Source organism: Rattus norvegicus, chromosome 3, assembly GCF_021556685.1.
Source record: "Rattus norvegicus strain SHRSP/BbbUtx chromosome 3, alternate assembly SHRSP_T2T, whole genome shotgun sequence".
Taxonomy (NCBI): Eukaryota; Metazoa; Chordata; class Mammalia; order Rodentia; family Muridae; genus Rattus; species Rattus norvegicus.
The window spans coordinates 112,529,402-112,553,718 of NC_141536.1; the positions used below are offsets into that span (position 1 = coordinate 112,529,402).

The 24,317-nt window shown below is 45.0% G+C and overlaps 1 protein-coding gene and 1 pseudogene across 23 annotated transcripts in view; one reads left to right on the top strand and one right to left on the bottom strand.

Moving 5' to 3' along the window:
- Cep152 (centrosomal protein 152) overlaps positions 1 to 24,317 on the bottom strand; it is a 67,165-nt gene that overhangs the window by 15,750 nt on the left and 27,098 nt on the right. For 16 of the 23 annotated variants that reach the window (XR_015682948.1, XR_015682950.1, XR_015682949.1 and 13 more), the window contains 10 exon segments: positions 22,800 to 22,998; positions 18,328 to 18,450; positions 17,700 to 17,809; positions 16,420 to 16,548; positions 16,130 to 16,256; positions 14,243 to 14,383; positions 9,639 to 9,908; positions 7,864 to 7,995; positions 4,811 to 5,461; positions 2,269 to 2,410 (listed from right to left, as the gene is read on the bottom strand). Coding sequence is in view for 17 of the 23 variants with exons in the window: in XM_087652107.1 (XP_087508233.1) it covers positions 2,269 to 2,410; positions 4,811 to 5,461; positions 7,864 to 7,995; positions 9,639 to 9,908; positions 14,243 to 14,383; positions 16,130 to 16,256; positions 16,420 to 16,548; positions 17,700 to 17,809; positions 18,328 to 18,450; positions 22,800 to 22,998 (2,024 nt within the window). In the remaining 6 variants the exon portion in view is untranslated. 23 annotated transcript variants of the gene reach the window in all.
- LOC120101650 (40S ribosomal protein S14-like) lies at positions 12,235 to 12,702 on the top strand (annotated as a pseudogene).

The following is a 24,317-nucleotide window of genomic DNA, read 5'->3' on the forward strand; positions in this document are numbered from 1 at the left end:
TGAACGGGGATGTGTGAGCCAGTACACAGGATTTGCCCCAGCCTCTGTCAGCTCTTCCAGATTCTAACAAAATGGCAGTTCTGCAGCAGAAGGGCGTGCACAGGGCAGGATCAAACACAAGGAGTCAGTTCACTGGAAGGGATGGGGTCTTGTGAATTTGTCTGTTACTGGTTCAGAAATCTCAGGGAATAGGCCATAGCCTGCTATTACCAGGTAAACTCTTGACTGTGAAGGGCCTTGGCATAGTATGAGGTATAAGTTACTTGGGGGCTGGAGCGATGACTCTGCAGTTTAGCACACTGGCTGCTCTTCCACAGGAGTTGGGTTCGATTCCCAGCACCCTTATGGGGACTCAAACTGTAACTCCATGCCCTCTTCTGGCTTCTGTGATACACAGAAATCAGGCAAAATACTCAAACACATAAATTTAAAATTTTTAAAACTTGAAAGATGTTACCTGAAAAAGTCGAAATCTTACTGCATCAAACGCTTACGCATTACCATGCACTTTGTTATGTGATAGAAGCAGGTAGAGTAGCACCATTCCCGTCCTGAAATTTGCACACCTACAACAGCCATCAGAGCCTCTCAGAAAGGCTACCATGATAAGACACTGGCAGGATGGCCCAGTGGTAGAAGCACTGCTGCACGTGCCTGGTTGCTTGGGTTTTAGCCCCAGACACCATAGAAGGAAAGCAGACTATAAAGTTGTCCTTTGATCTCCACACATGTACTACATGTACTACATGTGTCCCTACCCTACGACTGCACGTACACATGCACACATATACACATCAAACATAAAATATAACAGGAGAAACAACCAGGGAAACAGGATAAATGGGGAAGAGGGACAACATGGAGGGGAGAATGGATAAATAACAGTAAAATAACAGTTTGAAATAGCCATAGGGATCATAGTGTATATTTACCTAGCATTATATACATGTATGTGAGCACACACACGCATACACGTGCATACCACATGCATACACACAACATAAATGAAGTTATGATACATGGGGACATAATGACTTCCCGTGAGTCACAGATCCAACAAAGCCCAGTACCAGGCATGAGAAACCTTTTGAGTTTTAGTTGCCAAGTTAGTCTAAGAGACTCCCAAAACAAGGACTTACACTGCCCTTGGCTGCCTCCCTGAAATTGAAGATGAAATTGTCCCTATTGCAGAGGACAACACACACTTTGGGGGATTTGAGCTGGATCTAAACTGAAAGTCTCCTCCCTGAAAACCACCTTTCTTAGTACCACATGTTGATATACAAGCTCAAGGGAGAAAAGCAGTCAGAGGTCCCCCAGCTGTCACACCCACAAACCACGACACTGAGCAACCCACAGATAAATGAAGCTCTCGCCTCTCCTCAAAAAATATCCTTCTGCAGAAGCTGCAACAGGTCAGAACGCTGTTTGTGGGGCACCCGTTTCTAAATGATACATTTGCAACGTAACTCCTACATGGCTCAGGGACATCACGGAGATGGGGGTGGGGGAGTCTGACGTAAGGTTATATTTCCTAGATATGACAAGAAAGCTGCACTAATGAAATCTCCACAAAACGGCTGTGTAAACAAGGCCTGAACAATTACAATACCAGGTGACATGCCAAAGTAGATAAGGTATTTCTCCCAGGGCCCCGCCCCTAACAAAGAACTAAGGAATGCAAAAGATGGGGGGGGGCAGGGAGAGGGAGAGAAAGAGGGAGAGACAAGGGAGGAAGGGGGAGAAAGGGATGGAAGGGGGGGGAGAGAAAGAGAATGAATAAATTAGTCTTTCCCAGGAATGAGTGCACGGACTATCCAATTCTAAATGGTCTGCCCTGAAATTAAATACTCATAAGCAACACTAAATAGACTGCAATTATCTATTTATTCACACACACACACACACACACACACACACACACACACACACACACACACACCAATAATAGTGAAGTAAAAGGACAGAAGGGAATGAAGGGAGGTGAGGGAGAAACTGAATGATGTAATCTTATTTTAATTAAATAAAAAGAGAAAGAACTGATGCCAGTTGAAGGGGTTTGAATGCACACGCTCCACTGTTTCCTATTCAGCACTTCTCGAATGTGAAACACTTGTTTCTCAACGGCTTGGATTAACTGTCCGACTGCTCTATGGAACTCTCCGTCCTCATCCTTGACGGAAGGAAGCACGTCAGGATGGAGGAGGGTCTAAGTGAGCCCTGCCCCTAAACACCAACTGCAATCTAGACAGGAAACAAAATCAGTACCGGTTTCTGCTTCCGCTTCCAGCAAGGCCGACGACTGTGCACAGGGTCCAGAGGTGGAGACAGGAAGGGGTGCTGGGACCCCAGAATCTCCCTGACCAGTGTTCCAGCTGACAGCATCTGCAGAGGTCTTGACCACATTTCTCTGAAATAAAATGTCTTCATTCTTAATGCCTGGGGAAAATATCTACAAATATTTGTTTAAAATCCTAACATTAAAGAATAAAGAAATATAACTCCAATATTAAAAATACAAAAAGAAAGCACTGCCTGTCAACAACCTTGCTCAAATGTCAGCAGTAACTCTCTCTCAGGACGGTGTATGAACAGCATCCAATGTGCCAATGGTCAGGCCTCCCTGTCTGGCTACACCACAAGACGGGAGATAGTGAATGGTTTTGGAATTACTCCGGAAAAGCTAACACACTTTCACTAGCCACTATGATACAAATATTTTACTTCCTAACATATCCAAAATAAGTACTTTAACATATTCTGTTCCTCGGTAGAAAAGACCACTTGATGCCAAATTAAAGACAGACGATGCTTACAGAAATGATCTGTGGCACAAGCCCTTTCCTCGCTAACACGGAAGGCCCTTAGTGCCCATCACTCTCACGGGCTTTAAAGCGCGGTTTCCAGATTTCAGACGCCTACTACCTACCAAAGAAACAGAGCACATGGTGTCGCTCTCTTGTCTCTGGAGGGGGACAGAATGCACCACCTTAAGTTTGCTTGAAATTCTTCCAAGAATACTTCCATTTTCTTCTATCCATTAAGAGCTATTTTATTAGTATCTTTTGATAAATAATTTCTTGAGAATTGTCTTTCTCATTTCCTGCACCTTTCCATCCTTGCAGGCTTTGGGGTGGGGGGTCTACTTCAATTTCCACGAGCAATTCTAAATCCTATGGGTTTAACAAAGTATAAATCAGCCTTTTGTATTTATGGAGAGTATACTGCGAAAGTGGGATCACTGACTGACCCACAGTGTCCTGAGCTGTGCTGCTTCTATGACAAACTGGAGATTAGGCGTTTCAAGTCATCTTCCTCAGGAATGGAATTTGACCCACCCAAGGACAGCTGTGAACATCTAAACTCTTAGCTGATTGTCTCATGTCCACAGCCATGAGCCAGAGAGGTCACACAGATGAGCTCCCACTGCTTGTGCAATTAGAAGCCCTGACAGACCTCCAGATGAGAAGACCTTGAAAATTTGCATTTTCACTATAGGAAAGGTCAAATTCCTGAGCAACTAAATATGAATATTATAAACACCTTTAATAAACACGTGCAGGTGAAAGGTGGTACCACGTTTTTACTTGTAAAAATTGGGAGTCTTTTGGAAACACTGGCATGATTTTATCACTTATACTCTTAAAACTTGCTATTTTTCTTATTTTCATTATTTTCCCCCATTATTCTCAATGAAGTATTTAGCAATGCTCTTGGGAAGTGCTCTTGCCAGTCAGTTTTATTGATGGCAACTATGTAATAGCAATACTGTTGTAAAATCTAGGATAAACACATGAACCAGGATGAGGTGCACTGACCACATCAGCTCCTCTGGCTCTAAGGTCCATTTTCATTTATAGAGGATGCACACAGGCCAACAGATACCAAGCTTAGAGCTGGGCCAGGGAGGGTCAACCACAACATGGGTTTGCCCAAAGCAACTCGATAATTTGTCTCTTACACCAGAACACCCATCCCCATCATATAAGCATTTCCGGTAGACATTAGCCCCAGATGCTCAAAAGTGGCCTTGAGAAGCCTTTGTGACTTCTTCCCAGACCCAAACTCTGATGTCTAAAGCTTGCTCAGAGTATCTTATCAGACACTCCCCCACTTCTAGTCTTAAACACTGAAACAGCTGACCAGATACTACAACACGAGTCTAAAAATGTCATCAATGCCTCATCTCTTCAATCCTAAGTTGGTCAGACTGGTTTTAACTGGTCTTAGACAGTGTTTGTGTGACTAAAAGAACACAGGGAATTCATTCTGCAAGCACACACATAGGACATCTATGAAACTGGACTCTAAGAATTTCAGTAAATGAATCAAACCTTTTGTTTGCTTGTTTCTTTTAACAATTTTGGGACCTTACTGGAACTTTTTGTATAAGTAAGAGATAAATTCACTGAGGACAAGAAATTAACTTCTAACCTCTTCAAGAACAAAAAGAAAACCAAAACAAAAATAACTAACCCTCTGTCTTAATATGATGAATACTTACCAAAGTGGTTAGGAACACAATTATTTACTTTCTAAATGTTATATCCTTATAAAAATAACGCATGCATGTCTAAGTAAAAGATGTCTAGAGGTCAAATGTCCTGCCTCACAGTGATGGAGTTATGAAGCAATTAAAAAAAAAAAAAAGTCCAGCAACAAATGTAACCCAGTAGACCTGCTTCACTAAAGCTTATAAAATCATCAGTGAAAACACACATCCTAATCTACTAATCGTAAAATGATGACAAGACAAACCCTCTTGTCCACTTTCTGCAATCGTAATCAACAGCTCTCTGTAAAAACATACCTTCTCCCGTTCTGAGGCAATGTTGTCTATAAGCAAGGACAGTGTATCTTGAAGAGCTTTGTGTATGCAGGCTTTGACTTTCTCAAAATACTGAACAGATGTCCATTTTGAAGAACAAACTGACATGACTTCCAAAAGCTGCTTGCCTTGTGAATCACCATCATATTCCAACCGGGTGTCCCTCAGGAGAAAGTCAAGCACAGTGAGGATGTCTTCCTCGTACCGATGGACTTCCAATTGTGTCCGCTGGGCTTCCTGCAGTGTCCACTCCTTGCGACTCTGGTCCAAACATGCCTGGAATTCTGTCTCCTTCTGAAGAAGTAGTTCGGTTTTCTGCTTCACAAAGTCCTCTTTAGCTGCTGTAAGCACCTCATTAATTTTATTTCGATGGTCCTCTAAAAACTGCCGATAATCTTCCTCGTTTTGTTCTTGAATCTTGTGGATTTCTTCCTGTTTTTCTTTGTTCCATTCATTTCTGGCCTTAGCCAACTCAGCCCTGACAGCCACGGGGACTTCCTCATCCTTCAACTCCAGTTCCTTCTGCAGAGAGTGGATTTTCTCTTCCAGTTCCTGGACAGACGCTACATTTGGCTTCATATTCTGAAGCTCACTTTTCCACTTCTCTTTAGCTTCAGAGAGTGCAAGTGACAGCTAAAAGGTACAACAGCACACATGAGACAGCAGCATACAGGAGACAGCAGCACACAGGAGACAGCCACACTAAGGAGACAGCAGCATACAGGAGACAGCCGCACACAATAGACAGTACACAGGAGGCAGTACACAGGAGACAGCCGCACACAATAGACAGTACACAGGAGGCAGTACACAGGAGACAGCCGCACACAATAGACAGTACACAGGAGGCAGTACACAGGAGACAGCTGCATACAGGAGACAGCCGCACTCAGGAGACAGCCGCATACAATAGACAGTACACAGGAGATAGCCGCACACAGGAGACAGCCGCACACAGGAGACAGCCGCACTCAGGAGACAGCCTCACACAATAGACAGTACACAGGAGACAGCCGCACACAGGAGACAGCCACACACATTTCAGTTTCTGACAGTTTTTACTATCAACAAACCCTAAGTATCTGGGCTAAGCTCCCAACTAAACAAGCAATTTAAAATACAAAGATGAAGGGGAAAATAAACCCCCGTGTGACATTCGGTAAAATATGCTTATACTAGACTTATCTTCTCCTTCTTATTTTATTGTGTGCAAGAGAGAGAGAGACAGAGCTGTGTCTGTGCTGTGCATGTGCACACGCATGCTGTGAAGAGAGAGAGAGAGAGACAGAGCTGTGTCTGCACCGTGCGTGTGCACACATGTGCTGTGAAGAGAGAGAGAGAGAGAGAGACAGAGCTGTGTCTGCACCGTGCGTGTGCACACGCGTGCTGTGAAGAGAGAGAGAGACAGAGCTGTGTCTGCACCGTGCGTGTGCACACGCGTGCTGTGAAGGTGTCAGACCCTGGGACTCCCTCCTCCATTGCGTTCCATCTTATGTTTTCAGAGACAAAGTCTCTTAGCCTTGAAACTCGTCACTAGACTGTCCACTAGACAGGCTGTCGCAATCTCCGGCTCCTGCCATCTCCAGCCCAGTGTTGGGGCTACAGGTGCACTTGCCTGCGTGGGGTCCGAGGCTCCAAACTCAGATGCCCGTGCTTGCATAGCATGCATTCTACCCACTGAGGCATGGGGGTGGGGGACTCCCCCTGCCTCGGCCTCCTAAGTGCTGGGATCGAAGTGCCTTCTGAATTCGTGAAGACCTCAGGCTCTCGATGTTCTATGGTCTACCTAGCTTTATTCTTTTCCTTGACTCTGGGGTCCCAGCATATACTGCTTCTGTGTTCCCTTCCCTTGGAGATATTTCAGACTCACAAGCAGAGATAAATAAGGAATCCTCATATACTACTTATTACCCAGTAAGAAAATGCAGACATTACTTACGGGTTTACTTTTGCCTCATTCTCTGCAGCCAAGGATGACCTGGGTGACATATCTCTCGAGTGCTGGAGTTACAGCATGCAGTGCCACACTTTCATTTATCAGACTCCAACCCTAGCAACCTAAGATTCACTAGGATACACAGGTGGCTAGAATGACTTCCCCAAGTATTAGCAGGCTACCACAAGACTATTCACCGTGGAGCAACTCACTCCTATTCCCAGGCTTTGGAACAATTTGTTAACCATTTATTCCTCCTTGGACCTATCCCTTAAGCCCATCTTGTATGAACTGTGGTGTTGTGATTCAAGGCAGGTTTTGCTTTCAAATGCACTCTGTTATGTAGACTACAATACCTTTCCCTAAACAGTAAAAATGGTCTAGTCCTTTATTTTTCAACATAAATATTAGAATTACTGGGTCAAACTTTAAAGCTATTTTCAGCTTGCTTGCCTTTTGGGTGGAATTAGTTTAAGCCCTATAAATTAGGTTGGGGGCAGGGCATGTGGTTGCAAATCTGGGTTTATCTTTTGAGGAGCATGGACTCTCTAGGAAGCTGGGTATTTACACAGTGAACACACTGCACTCTAGGACTACAGACAACTCAGGAAGTCTTCACATGTACAGAAGGATAGTGAACAGCAGAGACCTGTTCTCAATCTCAACCAACACTTGCTGAGGTCTAAGCAGGGGTCTAAGTGCAGCAATCGCTGACAATGAGAGGTTTAAGGAGCTGAGACGTAATGTCTTCCCTACAGAAAGGCAAGAACAAGTTCCACTGCTAAGGCTCGATGTGCAGTGCTATGGGTCAACACAGGAGCTGGCCTATGTTCCAGAGCAGAGGTGAGAGGGCTATGAAGATGGGAGGACAGGGGAGTGGGAGGCCAGTGGAGGAGGGAGCACAGTAGAGGTGGGAGGACAGTGGAGGGGGAGGACAGTGGAGGTGGGAGGACAGTGGAGGGGGGAGAACAATGGAGGGGTGGGAGAACAGTGGAGGCGGGAGGACTGTGGAGGCGGGAGGATGGTGGAGGAGGGAGGACAGTGGAGACAGGAGGATGGTGGAGGTGGGAGCACAGAGACTGAACAGCACAGCACTCACTCTATGGGCCACAGCCACCTCCTGCTGCTTCGCCCACTCCTGCTGCTGGGCTCTGAGCAGAGCCTTGTACTCTGCAAGCATGGGCAGCTCCAGTATCCAGCGACTGCGGGCATTCTGCACAGCAGTTTCCACCTACAGGAGATGACAGGAGAAAGACATAGCAAAGGTAAATTTTCACAGGGCATGCCTTCTTACGTATTTTACATTGTGTCTCCTTATGTCCAACTACACTGACTATATACCAGACATAAGCAGCAAGACTTCTTTCTAAATGTATATTCCGTCCCCTGCAAACAGCAGAACAGGGAAGTGGGAATCCGCACCTGATGAGCAATGCAGTCATCAAAGGCCTCATACAGTGCTCTCTGTCACCTCCAACTAAGCTCTATTTGCTTTGGGAGAATGGAGGGTCACCTAGTGCCAGCTGAATCAACCACTGTAGCCAGCACTTCCTCTTCACTCACCAGCAGCGCGTGCGCGTGCGCGCGCGCACACACACACACACACACACACACACACACACACACACACACACATGCACACACACACACACGGGCAAACCACTGCCATGAGCAAGAAGGTAGGGTTTTTTGTGTTGTTTTAAAAGCCTCATACCTAGCACATACTGCTAGTGTCAAGAATAAATTTGGACAGAAGAATATACATGGCTCTTTAGGTGCAGACAACGATTCTGAGTCTGATGACCTTTAAGAGTGAGCTGGTCATTATTCGCATACGGATGCAGAGCTGACACAAACACTTCCCAATGAAAGCGCCTATGTATAAACTCTAGGTGGTTAAGCTATGGCAAGAAGGTAAGAGTTCCTACAGAAATGTGTGTCTCCATACTCTCTTAGCCTTTCTTAGATTTCCTCACATGATCTAAAATTTCATACATTCTAAAGAAACACTCCAAACACTTCTCTAAGCAACATTCTCTTAACCTTGGTAAAGACTTGCGAAGATTGCTGGCTTGGGGACTCACTATGTAGACCAGGCTGGCCTAGGACTCACTGCATAGGTCCCCGATAGTCTCTTATTAAAGTGATATATGTAAAATAATAAATACATACATGACAGAGTTTTAAGACATTATCTGCCTTTTACAGTCTGCTCTCTCATGGATAAAGAATGCAGCAACTAACCTAAGTATAAGAAAATGATTGTCTTAATTCTATTAGCATGGGCTATGCTTTCCTAAGTATGGCATGGCTTTGAAAATGTTTCCTCTCTGTTTAAAGTGAAGCTGTGAGTGCTTCAAGGGAAAGACAATGGCACCACTTTTTGGCCACTAATGGGAATTACAAAGTCCTATTTTGGGGCACACCTGCAGATCCAATTCTGCATAGAATTTCAACACCAATGCTGTTAAATATCTTAATCAAAAATTACTGTTAGAAAATACATTAGAGGAATATTTTCAATAAAACTAAATGTGAAAAATTCTTAATTTAAATGTTAAAAACACCCCACACAAACACAGACATATAGATCCACACACACGCACACACACAGACACACACACAGACACACACAGAGAGACACACAGACACACACACACAGAGATCTCAGAAAGCAAGCACTTTAAAAACTCAAACAACACAAAAAGAGTTTTATAACAGAAATAAAAAAGCTTTAGAGAAAACTGCAGAAGTCTTTCTACCCTAAAATCACAAACATTTAAAATGTATGGGGTGACAATCCAGTTCAAAGGCAGCAATTCTCAGATTTTTCAGAAATCGGCAGCCCCAAACTCCACCGATGGCCTCTGTTACCTTCTGTGCAATACTCTCACAGTACTTGAGCTCCAACTCAACTTCCGACTTCCTCAGAGCCTCCTTGACAGTAAGCTCCTTCTCCTGCTGGACTTGATGAGCCTGCTCCTCTGCCAGGACTAATGCCTCTGCGTTAGGCATGGCAGCAGGATAGGCAGCCTGGTCTGTCTGGCTGCCACAGTCTGAGGTTGCCTTTCTCCGAGCCGGGAGACTGTGATTCAGTTTGGACTGCCACTCCTCTTCCAGCTGTTGAATGAGTTTTTGTCTGCTCTGTTTTTAGAAGGAATGAGAAGAAAAATAAAGTAAAAACTAGAATTAAAGGTTACTCAAAAAAGCAACTACAGGTGTACTTAAAAACCTTAGAGGTGCCGAGACCTTCTAACACTGTGATTGATACAAAGATTATCATTGATAAAGTTCATAATCCCTCAAATAATCTCATGTTTTAGGTGAGTTTAAAAAGTTTTGCACACTGGGCACATGTGTGCCGCAGTCAATGAACAGACTTGATAAATACTGGGCAGTAATTTTATGAGGGTTAAAAATTTAGCCCACTGATGGCTTATGCTCTAAGATCAAGAATCGACAAATGGGATCTCATAAAACTGCAAAGCTTCTGTAAGGCAAAAGACACTGTCATTAGGACAAAATGGCAACCAACAGATTGGGAAAAGCTCTTTACCAATCCTACATCCAATAGAGGGCTAATATGTAAAATATACAAAGAAATCAAGAAGTTAGATGCCAGAGAGCCAAATGCCCTATTAAAAAATGGGGTACAGAGCTAAACAAAGAATTCTCAGCTGAGGAATATTGAATGGCTGAGAAGTACCTAAAGAAATGCTCAACATCCTTAGTCATCAGGGAAATGCAAATCAAAACTACCTCATAACAGTCAGAATGGCTAAGATCAAAAACTCAGGTGACAACAGATGCTGGCGAGGATGTGGAGAAAGAGGAACACTCCTCCATTGTTAGTGGGATTTCAAACTGGTACAACCACTCTGGAAATCAGTCTGGAGGTTCCTCAGAATATTGGACATTGCACTATCTGAGGATCCAGCTATACCTCTCTTGGGCATATACCCAAAAGATGCTCCAACATACAACAAAGACACATGTTCCACTATGTTCATAGCAGCCTTATTTATAACAGCCAGAAGCTGAAAAGAACCCAGATGTCCTTCAACAGAGGAATGGATACAGAAAATGTGGTACATCTACACAATGGAGTACTAGTCAGCTATCAAAAACAATGACTTCATGAAATTCATAGGCAAATGGATTGAACTGGAAAATATCATCCTGAGTGAGGTAACCCAATCACAGAAAAACACACATGGTATGCACTCGCTGATAAGTGGATATTAGCCCAAAAGCTCAAATTACTCAAGATACAATTCACAGACCACATGAAGCTCAAGAAGAAGGAAGACCAAAGTGCGGATGCTTCACTCCTTAAAAGGGGGAACAAAAATATTCATAGGAGAGGATATGGAGACAAAGTTTGGGGCAGAGACTGAAGGAACGGCCATTCAGAGCCTGCCCCACATGGATATACAGCACATATACACATACATATACACATACATATACATATACATATACATATACATATCTACCAAAACTAGATAAAGATTAATGAAGCTAAGAAGTGCATGCTGACAGGAGCCGGATATAGTTGTCCCCTGAGAGGCACAGCCAGAGCGTGACAAATACAGAGGTGAATGCTAGCAGCAAACCATTGAACTGAGAACAGGATCCCTGTTGGAGTAATTAGAGAAAGGACTGAAAGAGCTGAAGGAGCTTGCAATCCCATAAGAACAATAATGCCAACCAACCAGAGCTCCCAGGGACTAAACCACTACCCAAAGAGTACACATGGACAGACCCATGGCTCCAGCTGCATATGTAGCAAAGGATGGCCTTGTTGGGCACCAATGGAAGGAGAAGCCCTTGGTTATAGCCCAAGGCTGTAGGGAATTTCGGGGGTGGGGGGGGGGAGTGGGGATGGTTGGGAAGGGGAAAACTTTTATAGAAGAAGGGGAGGGAGATGGGATAGAGGGCTTATGTCTGGGAAACCGGGAAAGGGAATAACATTTGAAATGTAAATTTAAAAAAACCTAATAAAATAAAAAATTTAGCCCACAGAAATTTCCAAGCAACAACTGACGTTTTCTCTTTGGCTTTACTTACAGAACAGAATTCCCATAAAGACTTAATTATAGCATTAAGGGCAGACTACCTCTGGGTCAGTCAGTGTGTGACCTAGAAACTCTGATTCTGCCACCATAGAGATGTCATGACAAAAACTAACATCAGTAACTCTTTCCACAGAGCAAGCACTGAGTAAATCAAATCAACAGTGGTGTAAGAAAGGCTCACTCACTTGACACCCTGGACTATACTCACTACAGTCTAAGGTTTACCAAGTAGACGGCACCCAAGGAGGGGTTACGGAGAGCCTCCTTGTGGTTGCCCACTCTCAGCAATGCGGGGTGGGGCTGGGGTTAGAGGTGGCTCCAGTTAGTCTTAGGCAAAACTATAAAGTAGCAAAAGTGGCCTTTCCTCTCTTTCCAGTGGAGGAGTCTGGAGACAACAATCAGAAATGGCACCTTGCAAGGGCACGGAAAAGAAGGAGGAACAGGTCATCAGCCTCGGACCTCAGGTGGCTGAAGGAGAGAATGTATCTGGTGTCTGCCACATCTTTGCATCCTTCAATGATACCTTTGTCCATGTTACCGATCTTTCTGGCAAGGAAACTATCTGCCGAGTGACTGGTGGAATGAAGGTGAAGGCTGACCGAGAGGAGTCCTCTCCATATGCAGCCATGTTGGCTGCCCAGGATGTGGCCAAGAGGAGCAAGGAGCTGGGCATCACTGCCCTGCATATCAAACTCTGGGCCACAGGAGGAAACAGGACCAAGGCCCCTGGACCTGGAGCCCAGTCAGCCCTCAGAGCTCTTGCTCGCTCTGGGATGAAGATTGGGCGGATTGAGGATGTCACCTCCATCCCCTCTGACAGTACTCAAAGGAAGAAGGGTTGTTGTGGTCGTTGTCTGTGAGCAGGACTTAAGTTATTTCCTTTTAATAAATTGCTTTGTGTAATCTAACACCCCTCCCCCTCAAAAAGCCCTGCTCCCGTCTACTGAATATCTGCAGTTCTGAAAGTACTTTCTGGTTACCAAACTAACAGAATACCAAGCTCAGAGGCAGAATGTAGCTTAAACAAGCTAGAATTCTGGTTTTTTGTTTTTTTTCATTTCTAAGTGTTTAAGATCATACTTTGGTCCTTAAATTTCTATGAAATTAGCCGAGCACAGTGGTTGCACTGCCTTTAAATACTCAGAAGTGCAAAGCAGACAGTCTGAGCCCACAGCCAGCCTGGTCTACACAGCAAGTTCCAGGTTATAAAGGGCGAGCCTGTCAAACAGAAGGCAGAGGAGACAGAGGAAAAGAGAGATAGCACATGCTGTGAGGACACCGACGAAAGGGAAGCCTTGTACTGCTGGCCGGAATGCTAAGTCCAGTGCAGCCACTGTGGAAGCCAGCATGGAGGGTCCTCAAAAACTAAAGCTGCAAAAAGGCCCAGCCACATCACTCCTGGGTGCCTACCCATGTCAGCATACGGCAGAGACACTCACACAATGATACTCACTGCCTCGCCGCCTGTGACAGCTACCTGTACACTTAACCTAGATGTCAGCAGCAGGGTAACCAACAGAGAATGCAATTTATACACAACAGTTTCCCTCAGTCACCAAGAACCAAGTTAGCAGCATTTGCAAGAAAGCAGACACAGTGAAGATAATTACACCCAGCAAATAAAGTCAGTCTCAGGAAATACATCTCTCATCTCCCTTAGACTTCCTACAGATACATAGCATCAAGTACATACAGGCAAGATGAGAGGCAAGTAAAATAGTCTGGAGAGCAGAAGGGACCATGGGCTGGGGAAGGAGAGCGGGGAGGCAGAGCAGCGCCTGGACCAGATACTAATGGAGCACATTCGTATACATGAAAGCACACACTGCAGCTTCTATTAAACAAGCTGATTTTAATTGATTGATTTGTACTGCTGAGCCTACCCACCACTTTCCTTCTAATCCATACATAAATTATTTATGTCTGTACTTATGTAGTTAGAGACACTGGCATAGACTTATTAGTCGTTTCATAATAAGAAATTAGACTCTAGTTTCATTTCCAGGGATCATAGAGATATCCCAAAACAACATACATCCTGAATTTGGATAAAAATCATGGGTAATTTCAAAAAGTCAAAGTGGCATAAAGAGGACTAGCAGCCAGATTTTGAGACAGACAGAGACAGACAACCATCTATATACTTGCTAATTAGTTATAAGCCATCTGAAGAATGGTCTGCAGTTATTAATACATATAGACCAGAAGCCAGGTGTGCTGTCTCATTCCTTTAATCCCAGCATTCAAGAGGCAGAGGCAGGCAGATCTCTGTGAGTTTAAGGCCAGCCTGGTCTACAAGGCAAGTTCCAGGCCAGACACAGCTGGAAAATTAAACAGTGACCAGAAGAGACTGACACAGCCCCTTCCTTGCAGTGACCCCGCTGGCTGCCCTAGCATCACCTCGTGCTCCACCTGCGTAGCTCCAGCGGCCTGCGCCTTCAGCCAGCTCTGCTTCTCCGCCTTCAGCGTTTCTTGGTACCTCTCCTCTAGTTCTAGCTTCAGTTTGCGTACATGCTCTTCTCTGTCTTCCAAAAGCTGTCTCTGTGAGTAAAGCTCAAGTAAGTGCATGTGCAGCACTAAGTCACCAAGTTGAAATGTTTCAGTGTGGGTGGTAGCGGTAGGAAGACGAGTTCAAGGTCACTAGTGGCTCCGTAGCAGGTTCAAACCCAACCTGGGCTTCAATGCAAGACTGCCTTTATAAAAACAGTATCAATAGCACAAATCTTGGTCCTGCACATTTCATAAATTCTGTAACCAGGCTGAGCTCCCTGTCTAACACTCAGACCGGTGATTCTCTCCCTATTTTAATTTTTATAGCGTCACTAAAAGCTAAGGTCTTGTTTTGAAAGTAACTATAAATCCTTTGTAGCTCCTTGGCAGCCAACACCGACTGAAACTGCTCCCTCTAAAGGTTTGTCTTCCCCAGTGACACGCCCACACATCAGATTCATCTACTGAAATATAGCCAAGAAATTATGTGAGCTGAACACCTCGGCTGCTCAATACTGCCCTTTGCACTTGGCAATACATTGCGTTGTAAGACATCATACACAAAACGTCTGGATAGAACAGAGTTAGGACTCTGCACCTAGTTTCTAGCTTTGAGGCAGGTAGCTTTCAATCTTGGTCTGCAGGTCAGTCCAAGCAAGGAGTTAGACCTCCATCTCCAGAGGACAAGGCTGACCACTGCTTACCATAAGCTTGCTCCTGGACAGACGGGTGAGACAGAGAATGGACTGCTTTCTCCAGCTCCCCTGACACCCAGCAGTCATATGCAGCCTCTCCAGAGCCTCGCCTTCCTTGTCATAAGATGACATTCAAACCCCTGTCCTTTCTAGGACAGTAAACTAACAGCTGTCTACTCAGAGTGTAACAGGTGTTAGGGGAAAGCCACTAACAGCACACTGTGTGCAGTGGTCAGAGCCGCTGACCGCTCACTGTGTGCGGTGGTCAGAGCCGCTGACGGCTCACTGTGTGCGGTGCTCAGAGTCACTGACGGCTCACTGTGTGCAGTGGTCAGAGCCGCTGACGGCTCACTGTGTGTGGTGCTCAGAGCCGCTGACCTCTCACTGTGTGCGGTGGTCAGAGTCACTGACGGCTCACTGTGTGCAGTGGTCAGAGCCGCTGACGGCTCACTGTGTGCGGTGGTCAGAGCCGCTGACCTCTCACTGTGTGCGGTGGTCAGAGCCGCTGACGGCTCACTGTGTGCGGTGCTCAGAGCCAATGATGGCTCACTGTGTGCGGTGGTCAGAGTCACTGACGGCTCACTGTGTGCAGTGGTCAGAGCCACTGATGGCTCACTGTGTGCAGTGGTCAGAGCCGCTGACCTCTCACTGTGTGCGGTGGTCAGAGCCGCTGACTTCTCACTGTGTGCGGTGGTCAGAGCCGCTGACCTCTCACTGTGTGCGGTGGTCAGAGCCGCTGACGGCTCACTGTGCAGTGGTCAGAGTCACTGACCCCCACTCTGTGCGGTGGTCAGAGCCACTGACCGCTCACTGTGTGCGGTGGTCAGAGCCGCTGACGTGCTTTGCGCAGTACTCACAGCCGCTGACACACTCTGCACAGCACCAGTAAGTTATGTAGGATCTCCCGGACAAGCCTAGGTAGGAAATATGAAAATGGAGACACCATGGGGCTGAAGGGAGTGAACCTGTTTTTAATTGTGTGAGCTGTATTAACTTGATAAAACCAAATAAAAAAGCATCCTGAACAGTGCCACAGTTCCCCAGAGCAGGTGCGTTAGTGCAGTGATGGAGGCACGAGAGGGACACGACGGGAGCAGCCTACCGTCTGCTCCTGAGCCTTCTCCATGGTCTTCCTGAGAGTGGATTCCAGCTCATCCTTCTCTCTGCACACTTCCAGGTAGCACTCCTGCACAGCAGCCACCTCCTTGTTCAGCTTATCCAGGTCAGACCTTCAGACACGGAAATGGCAAGTGAGGGGGGGAGGGGAGTGAGTGAGCGCGCACGCACGCACGCGCGCGCACACACACACACACACACACACACACACTCTTCACACAACTTCTGCATAACAAGCCACTTCCTCCAAGATACAGAGCCAACAGGCACAGGCACCTGAGCTGTGACTGGGTCCCCTCGTAGACCTCAGAGAGATGCTGCTTCTCGGCAGCGTGCTTTGCTAGAAGGCTCTCTCGGATCTGGGCCTTCATGGCTTCGTGGTGCTGCTGGTAAGTCCTCTCACACCTAGCAAGAGAGGGGTAGTAGAGCGATGAAGCACCAGGGACGGAGTGAACCGGGGACGGAGTGAACCGGGGACAGAGTGAACCGGGGACAGAGTGAACCGGGGACAGAGTAAACTGGCCAGATGGCCTCCTGCCTGCCTTGTCCCCCCTCGCTTTTCATTAATGCAAATTATAATTAGGTCAGACTGCTTTCCCCCAACCAAAAACAAGAATTTAAAACCAATGGTCTTACTGGACTCTTTTCTTCATGTTTTTAGAGGAAACTGGACACTTGAGTGTGAGAATGTCCCGATACTTCAAATACAATTATAATGGGCTAGCTTGGTGCTGTGTGTATCCAAATGCTAAAGTCTGTACCCCAAGATCTGGTTGTTCCAAGATGAGCAGATCCTCACGTATACCAGTTGTGTAAACCCTGTCCACCAACTTAGCAATGATTGGCTAAAAATAAAGATGCCTACAGCCTATAGCTGGGCAGAATAGAGGTAGGCTGAGCTGAAGGTTCCCAGGCTTGGGGGCTCAGGGAGACACCACCAGGAGGAATGGGAAGGAAGGAGCCATGGGGTAGGGGGTTGTGAACGCATGGCCATGAGGGCCAACCTGTTGGAGTAGGGGTGGCCCACGCGGAACATAGCAAGTGACATCTTCGGATCATTGACAGGGAAGTAGACAAAACAGATAGAGCCCAGCTGTAGTGCTTTAAGGCTTATTATAAATATGAAGGTTTTATGTCTTTTATTTGGGAATGAAATGAGTGAAGGTGGGATAGAAACCCCCAAATAATATTTACTGCAACACAGAATAGACTGTCTATGCCAAGGGCTGATGTTGATAAAGAAATAACTCTTTAACTGAACTAAACAAGAAATAGTTCCCAAATTCAAGTCATATATATTTAATACACAGATATCAGCAATGTCCAACTAACAAGTCATCTTCCAATAGGCTGTTTACAAATTTATAACTCAGTATGTGGAAGTAAAAGCCCGTCCCCGTGTCCCACTGGGGCCTTTGGAAGCGGCTCTAGTATTTCTGTGAAGCAGTTGTGAAGGGCTAGAGTCAGCCCACCACAAACCACTGGCCCCGTGCTCCACACTATACTCCAGGAGGGAGGAGACCCAGGAGAAAAGAACAGCAGCAACATGGACTCACCTATCCACAGCTTCCTGCTTATCATGGTCAAACTCCTGCACCATCTGTCTCATCTGATTACACAAGTCTTGGTTTGTACTTCTCAGTTTTTCTTCAGCCTCTTTAAGTTCCTAGACATAGAGCACAGGATTACAGAAAGGAAACGTCACCTGCACTCATCAGTCTGACCTCTCAACACTCTGGGCCTTACAACACCATCTGATGAGAACTCTCAAAAGTCTGCAAAAGAACAAGTGTCTTCACATCTTAGTAAGACTCCTAACAGGAGCAAACAAAATCTTGTTTTTATTTTGAAATGTATTAAACAGAAATATTTAATCAGAGAAGTATTAGCTAACTGATACCTTAAAATAAGCCTTAGAATACAATAATCCACATCTAAGCAAGTGAGGTTTTACATTTTGGTCAAGAGCTGGCTAGGAAGAGAAACAAACCTATTGGTCAAGGCCACCACATCACATGGGAACTGCTTAACTTTCTACTAAAAGCACTGGTAAGGAAAACAATGGGAACCCACAAGGTCTTCCCAAGACACATCCATCAACTAGTGTTGCCTGTGTCTGCTACCTGAGTTACCTTTATATTCAATAAGGTCATGGGAATTCTCACTAAATGCCAGGTCATTCACCTGATTCTGTTGTTGTAAAACTTCCACTTCATTTTTCAGTCGCAGAATATCTTCTCTGTTAATTGCTTCAGGAGAATCAAGCCATAACTGATTAGTTGTTTTTTCAGAAGTCTCTGTTTTAGTCTGAAAGTTTAAAATGGTTTTAAGTTTAAGACAAACAAAAAAAACAAAAAAACAAAAAAAAAACAAAATATAACCAAAAACCAAAAAAAAAAAACAAACCACACTTTGAAATAATTTCATTTAGGAAAAAATGTTTGAATAGAACAGACCTTGTCTTCTTTTTCATATATAACCAATAGAGTCCTCAGGGCAGGAAGTTAGCACTGAGGTGCGGTCACCCATTTTACCGGCTTTATCCAAATGCCATGTTCACTCTAACATCCCCTTCTGCACCAAGATTAAATGTGTGCCACATGGCGTTTGGTTGCTATGTCTCCTCCCGCTGTAATGGTTCTTCAGTCTGTTTTCCAAATCCATGGCACTTTCAAGGAGTGCTAAACTTTGTAGGGTGTTTCCTTGGTGGGCTTTTTCTAATGTTACCGAATTCAGGATGGGCGTCTTTATCACGCGAATACTAAGAAATGATTTATGTTCCTTGTAAAAGGCATAGACAAGAACATGTCTCACCACCTGTGCTGACCAGCTGAAAGATGAGCCCCCAGGCATCAGCCCTGCCACTTGCTGTCCCCACACACCAGTTAATTAGTAAGGTGCATCTCACTAACAAAGGGGGGTAGTTACTCCACAGGAGTACCATATACCCCACTTATGGACCTCTGTACTAGGCACTACCTTGTTATGAACCTTACTCACTAGATACTATTTTAAGATACATGTTTTAAACTGCTCCATAACTTTCCAGACAAGTCACAAAAATGAGTGGACTGCAGGGTGGTGCAGGAATCAGTCTCCATTCTCTCCACCGCTAACATTGGCAATTATTCTGTTTCTGAGCTAGAAGAGGAAGCCAACAGTTCCTTCACTTGAATTCTGTGCTGCTCCCAGAGGGGCACGTCTGTTTATATGACTGTGTGTGCTCCCTTTCATCTGAATGGTCCCATCTATCAGTTCCTTATTCTCTATATGAGAATTAATACATCTACTCAGTTTGTGAAAATACCTGTATACCTATTCTGTGATTTTATCTGGTCACAGTCGTGTGACAGCTAACACAGATTGTTTTCAAAGGGGGGCTGTTGCCCTGACTACATAAACATGTGGCTAATAGGCTTTTTGAATGGGTTGCCAAAGGAATTCCAGAGATTTTGGACCTGTAAGCTAGAGAAATGCTGGCAGACTATAAGCAGAGCGCACCGGGCTGTTCTGGTAGGATTGTGGGCAAACCGGGAGGATAACAGAAATGTGGACAGCGGAGTCTGGCTCCAGGTCTCAGCAGGAAGCTGGTCCACAAGGCCATTTGTGTAACATCCTAGAAAAGAACCCACTTGCACTCTGCTGCATCCTGAGAGACTGAGTGAGGCTAGATTTGAAATGGGATAAGCCATTCTGGAAAAGAAAGGTAGAGGCAGCACAGCATCTGGGCTGAGGCACGGCTGCTACTCACGGCTCTGCTCTGCTTCACTTAGGTATCCAGTGAGAGAGCGGGTGAAGCACAAAGACATTAGAAATGTACAGCTGGGTAGGAAAGGAATGTGAACACATTTAAACTTGCAGACATGGCAGGCGTGGGGAAAACCAACTCTGACAGAGAGTACTGCAGAGGGACCTCATGCTCCTCACTGAGTGTGAAGAGTTGAACTGGACATCAGAGGCGGATGTTATGATTAAAACGGATATGTTTGGGTGTCAAGTGGAGAAAGGGCAAAAGGATGATTGTCAGTCTAGATCATCAACTTCTAAGTACTTAGAATCACCGAGGAAACACACTCTGGGTGTGCCTGTGAGAGCCTCCTTAAGGAGTTTAACTAAGGATGTCAGGACAATCCACTCTGCACGTACGTGGCAACCTTTGATGGGCTACAGCCTGGGATTGAGTTAAGGAGGGGGAAGCCAGATGAGTGCCAGCATCCATCTTTCTCTGCTTCCTGGCTGTGGCGGCTGCCATGACCGGTCATGGCAGCTCTCCCACCTCCACCCCTCCCCACCATAAGCCATACACACCCTTCACCTGGAGTTAAAATTCACTTTTCTTGAGTTGCATCTTGTTGAGGGTGGAACAGAGAGGCTGTGTATTATGGCTGATCCCTCAGCAGTCACTTATTTTCACACACTGACAAATGTGCACACAACACAAACACACATACAAAAGAAATGTACTGGGGATCAGACACAAAAAGCTTTCTGTGTTTTATGTTTACAAAGAACTCAGTATATGGACTCTGACTGTTGGTGGGTCAGTACAGTTCTCTTAAGACCCTTACATATTCTATCTTTAATACACACATATGTGTGTATGTGACATGTGTGTGATATGTGTATGTGATATGTGTGTGTGATGTGTGTGTGATATGTGTATGTGATATGTGTGTGTGATGTGTGTGTGATATGTGTGTGATGTGTGTGTGATATGTGTGTGATATGTGTATGTGATATGTGTGTGTGTGATGTGTGTGTGTGTGTTTCAGTTATGTGTACATGTGCACATCAATACAATGCCCAAGGAATCCTCAGGAAGGCATCATAGTCCATGAAGCTGCCCAACAAGAGTGCTGGGAACCAAACTCAGCAAAAGCAATTGCACATCTCTGACCACTGAGCCATCTCTCTAGCCCCACTACATTCTATCTTAACCACCCACATGGTCACCTGGGATGAACAGCATATCTGATCTACACTCAAACACTGCCCAGTGCAGTGTATGAGCAGTCTCCGAGTCTCTACCACACAGTAGCCTGGAAACACCACAAGATGGTATGCTTTGGTTGTTGGTTTTGTTTGAGACGGTGTCTCACTATGGAGGCTTGGGCTGGCTTGAACTCACTGTGTAAACCAAGCTGGTCTGAAACTCAGAGTTCGTCTGCCTGCTCTGCCTCTCAAGTGCTGGGATTAAAGGTGTGTACCACCACATGCAGCTGAATTATTAATAGAAACAAGTTTTTAAATGCAGATGACGCTCCACAGTACTACAACATATGTGGCTCCACATAACCAAATTTTTAAATATTAATGTGTGTCTTATAGTTCTATTATCAATAAATCCCACAAAATCTTACACATCTTTTCAAAAAAAGAAATAGATAACTACTCCCTCTCTCTATAGTCCTCCCAATCATCCAATTTCTAACTTTACTGACTAATTTAAAGTTCTATTATAAAGATTTGGGAAAGAAGAGTCCATGCAGTGTTTGAAGGCGAGTCACTCATTATACAGTACAGTCCAAATTTAATGTTTAACAAAAACAAAGCAACCTTCTGGCTTTTACACCATCAGAAGATGCTATGCAGGATGCCTGGGGGATGGAGGGTTGGGAGGAAGTCAACAGTCTCACTCAGCTGTGAATGCTGTGAACTACAATATCAATTCGTATGCCAAAAGATGTCCTGTGTGGCACAAATGTCATGGGCAAAACCGATTTTTTTTTTTAATGTCACAAAAATTGGTACCTTAGAACATCTCACACATACTTAGACAGGATTTGTTAATGGACAGGACTCCTACATTAAGACCCAGGAGATAAAAAGGCAACAGTCAGATTAAACCTTATTTCCTTTCAGGAGAAAGGAATATACTCCCTACTTTCCTTTCAACCTTCCATTTTCTTTCTTAATTATAAATTCATTTCTGCATTATTTTTCTAAACAGTACAAACGTTAAGTTTGTCAAAACGAAGAAGAAAAAGGTTGCTCTCAAGCTGAAGACAGGAGCATCCAGTAATAACTCTGACCGCTATCAGTCATGAAGTGTAACTTCATTTCCTCAGATTGACTGAAACCTCAGAGGGCCACAGACTCCCGACCCTCATTTTCTTTGTCGACGAAGATGCCAGCTAAAGAACACTGAGGTGGATGTCAGACACTGGGCATGGTCGCACACAGCTACAATCTCAGCACTCCAGCAGAAGCACAAGATTACAAGTTGAAGGCCAGCCAGGGTTACTCAGTAAAACCATCTTTAAATTTAAAAGACACATCTCAGAAGTGAGTATCAGCCAGTGCCATCAACCCCATTTCCTCACAGAGGCCAACTCTTGCAAGTGTGAGAACAGGGAGGGCTCGGGAGCAGAGCTTCCAAGGGATCTCACTGGGGATAATTATTACCAGGGTTTTAAAGCGTGGCTGTTTGAAACAAACCTGACGAAAGGCACATGCCCTCTATAGCATCCTCCTTTCATTTGTGAACAAAATTTAACCTAACTGGCATCTGATCTACTAGGTGCCCAGAACGAGCCAACAAGCATCTGACTGAGTGGCTTTTTCTTGTACTTACTTCTTACATCTACAAAGCGTAAAGCTTTTTTACTGAATGTTTCCAGGGGGCTTCTTATATGTACAGGCGCCAGGGACCTCACCTCCATGCCTCTGTCACCGTCCTTCGACTGCTGCAGGGCTTCCATGGTCTCCCGGCAGTCTCTCAGATCTCTCTGCAGCTCAGACACCAGGTGACGCTTCATGGAGTTGCTAGACAGCAAGCGCTGAACTTGTGTTTTCAACTTCAGGATAACCTCATCCTTCGAAAGCTTTTCATTTGGGGGTTCTTGCTGTTCAACACTGATTGGGGAAATTGTCAGGTCAGTATTAAATCAAGTAACAAATCAAATATCCTTCAAGACCTAACTACATCATGTTTTTTATGCCTTTACATAAGTCACAGCATTTTGAACTAACTTTATTTTTTAACATTTTGTTTGTTTTCAGGTGTCTTATACATGCTAGGCAAGCAATCTAACATCGAGCTAACCTCTGCTAAAGGGTTTGGAACGTGGGAGCTGGAGAGATGGCTTGGCGATTAAGAGCACTTGCTGCTCTTTCAGAAGCCCTGAGTTCAATTCTCAGTACCCTCACGGTGGCTCACAACCATCAGTAACTCCAGAGGATCTGATGCCCTCTTCTGGCCACCAAGGTCACCAGACTCTCAAACAGAGCACATACACACATACAGGCAGTACACTGATACACATAAAACAAAAATAAATAAGTTACAACTTGGTCATATACAAGGATATCACCTTTGCAAAGCCAAGTTCATCCCTCAGATGACACTCTCTTTGGTCTTTCTGTCTAGATAGATACAAGCAGTATTAACTCTGACGCAATTCACACTTGTGAATTTTGGTATGTGTCATGCTAATATTGAAAAAGGTGATACAGATATTGAAGAAGAAAAAAATGCAGACATCAGCTATCCCAACCAGCAACTGCTGTCCTCTCTTCCAGCTGACTGACCTGAAGGCCTGGGCTCCCACAACCAGAAAACTGGGACAAAAACTAAGCTTCTCTAAACTTCTCTCTCCTTGACCCTCCCCTTTCTCTGCAGTAACAGGCACTGAGCCGAGTGGCCTTGTGCAAGCTACCTAGGTGTTCTCCTGCTGTGCTGTGTCCCAGCCTCAAAACTCAACTCTATTTTCAAAAAACTTAAGGCTTGGAATAAGATTCTATTTTTTAAAGTCATTTTATTAGTATGTGCGCGCGTGTGTGTGTGTGTGTGTGTGTGTGTGTGATATGACAAGACCTCAGGCCTCAAACTCTAAGCAGCTGTGACTGCCTGTAAAAGACCTGCGCAACCCAGCCACAAAACCTTCGACCTACAGTTTGTCCTGCCTGGAGAGCGTTCTGGGACTGGAGCCTAGCATAATCATCAGAGACACCAGAGACTCCATCCAGCATCTGATGGGAGCAGACACAGAGTCCCACAGCCAAACATTAGGCAAGGTTTAGAGAGTCCTGCGGAGTAGGAGGAAGGATTGGAGGAACTAGAAGGGTCAGGGACACTGCAAGAACCAGGCTCACAGAATCAACTGACTGGGACCCAGGGGGCCTCTCAGAAATCAGGGAGCCTGTAGGAGTCTGACCTAGAGGCTAGGTAGCTT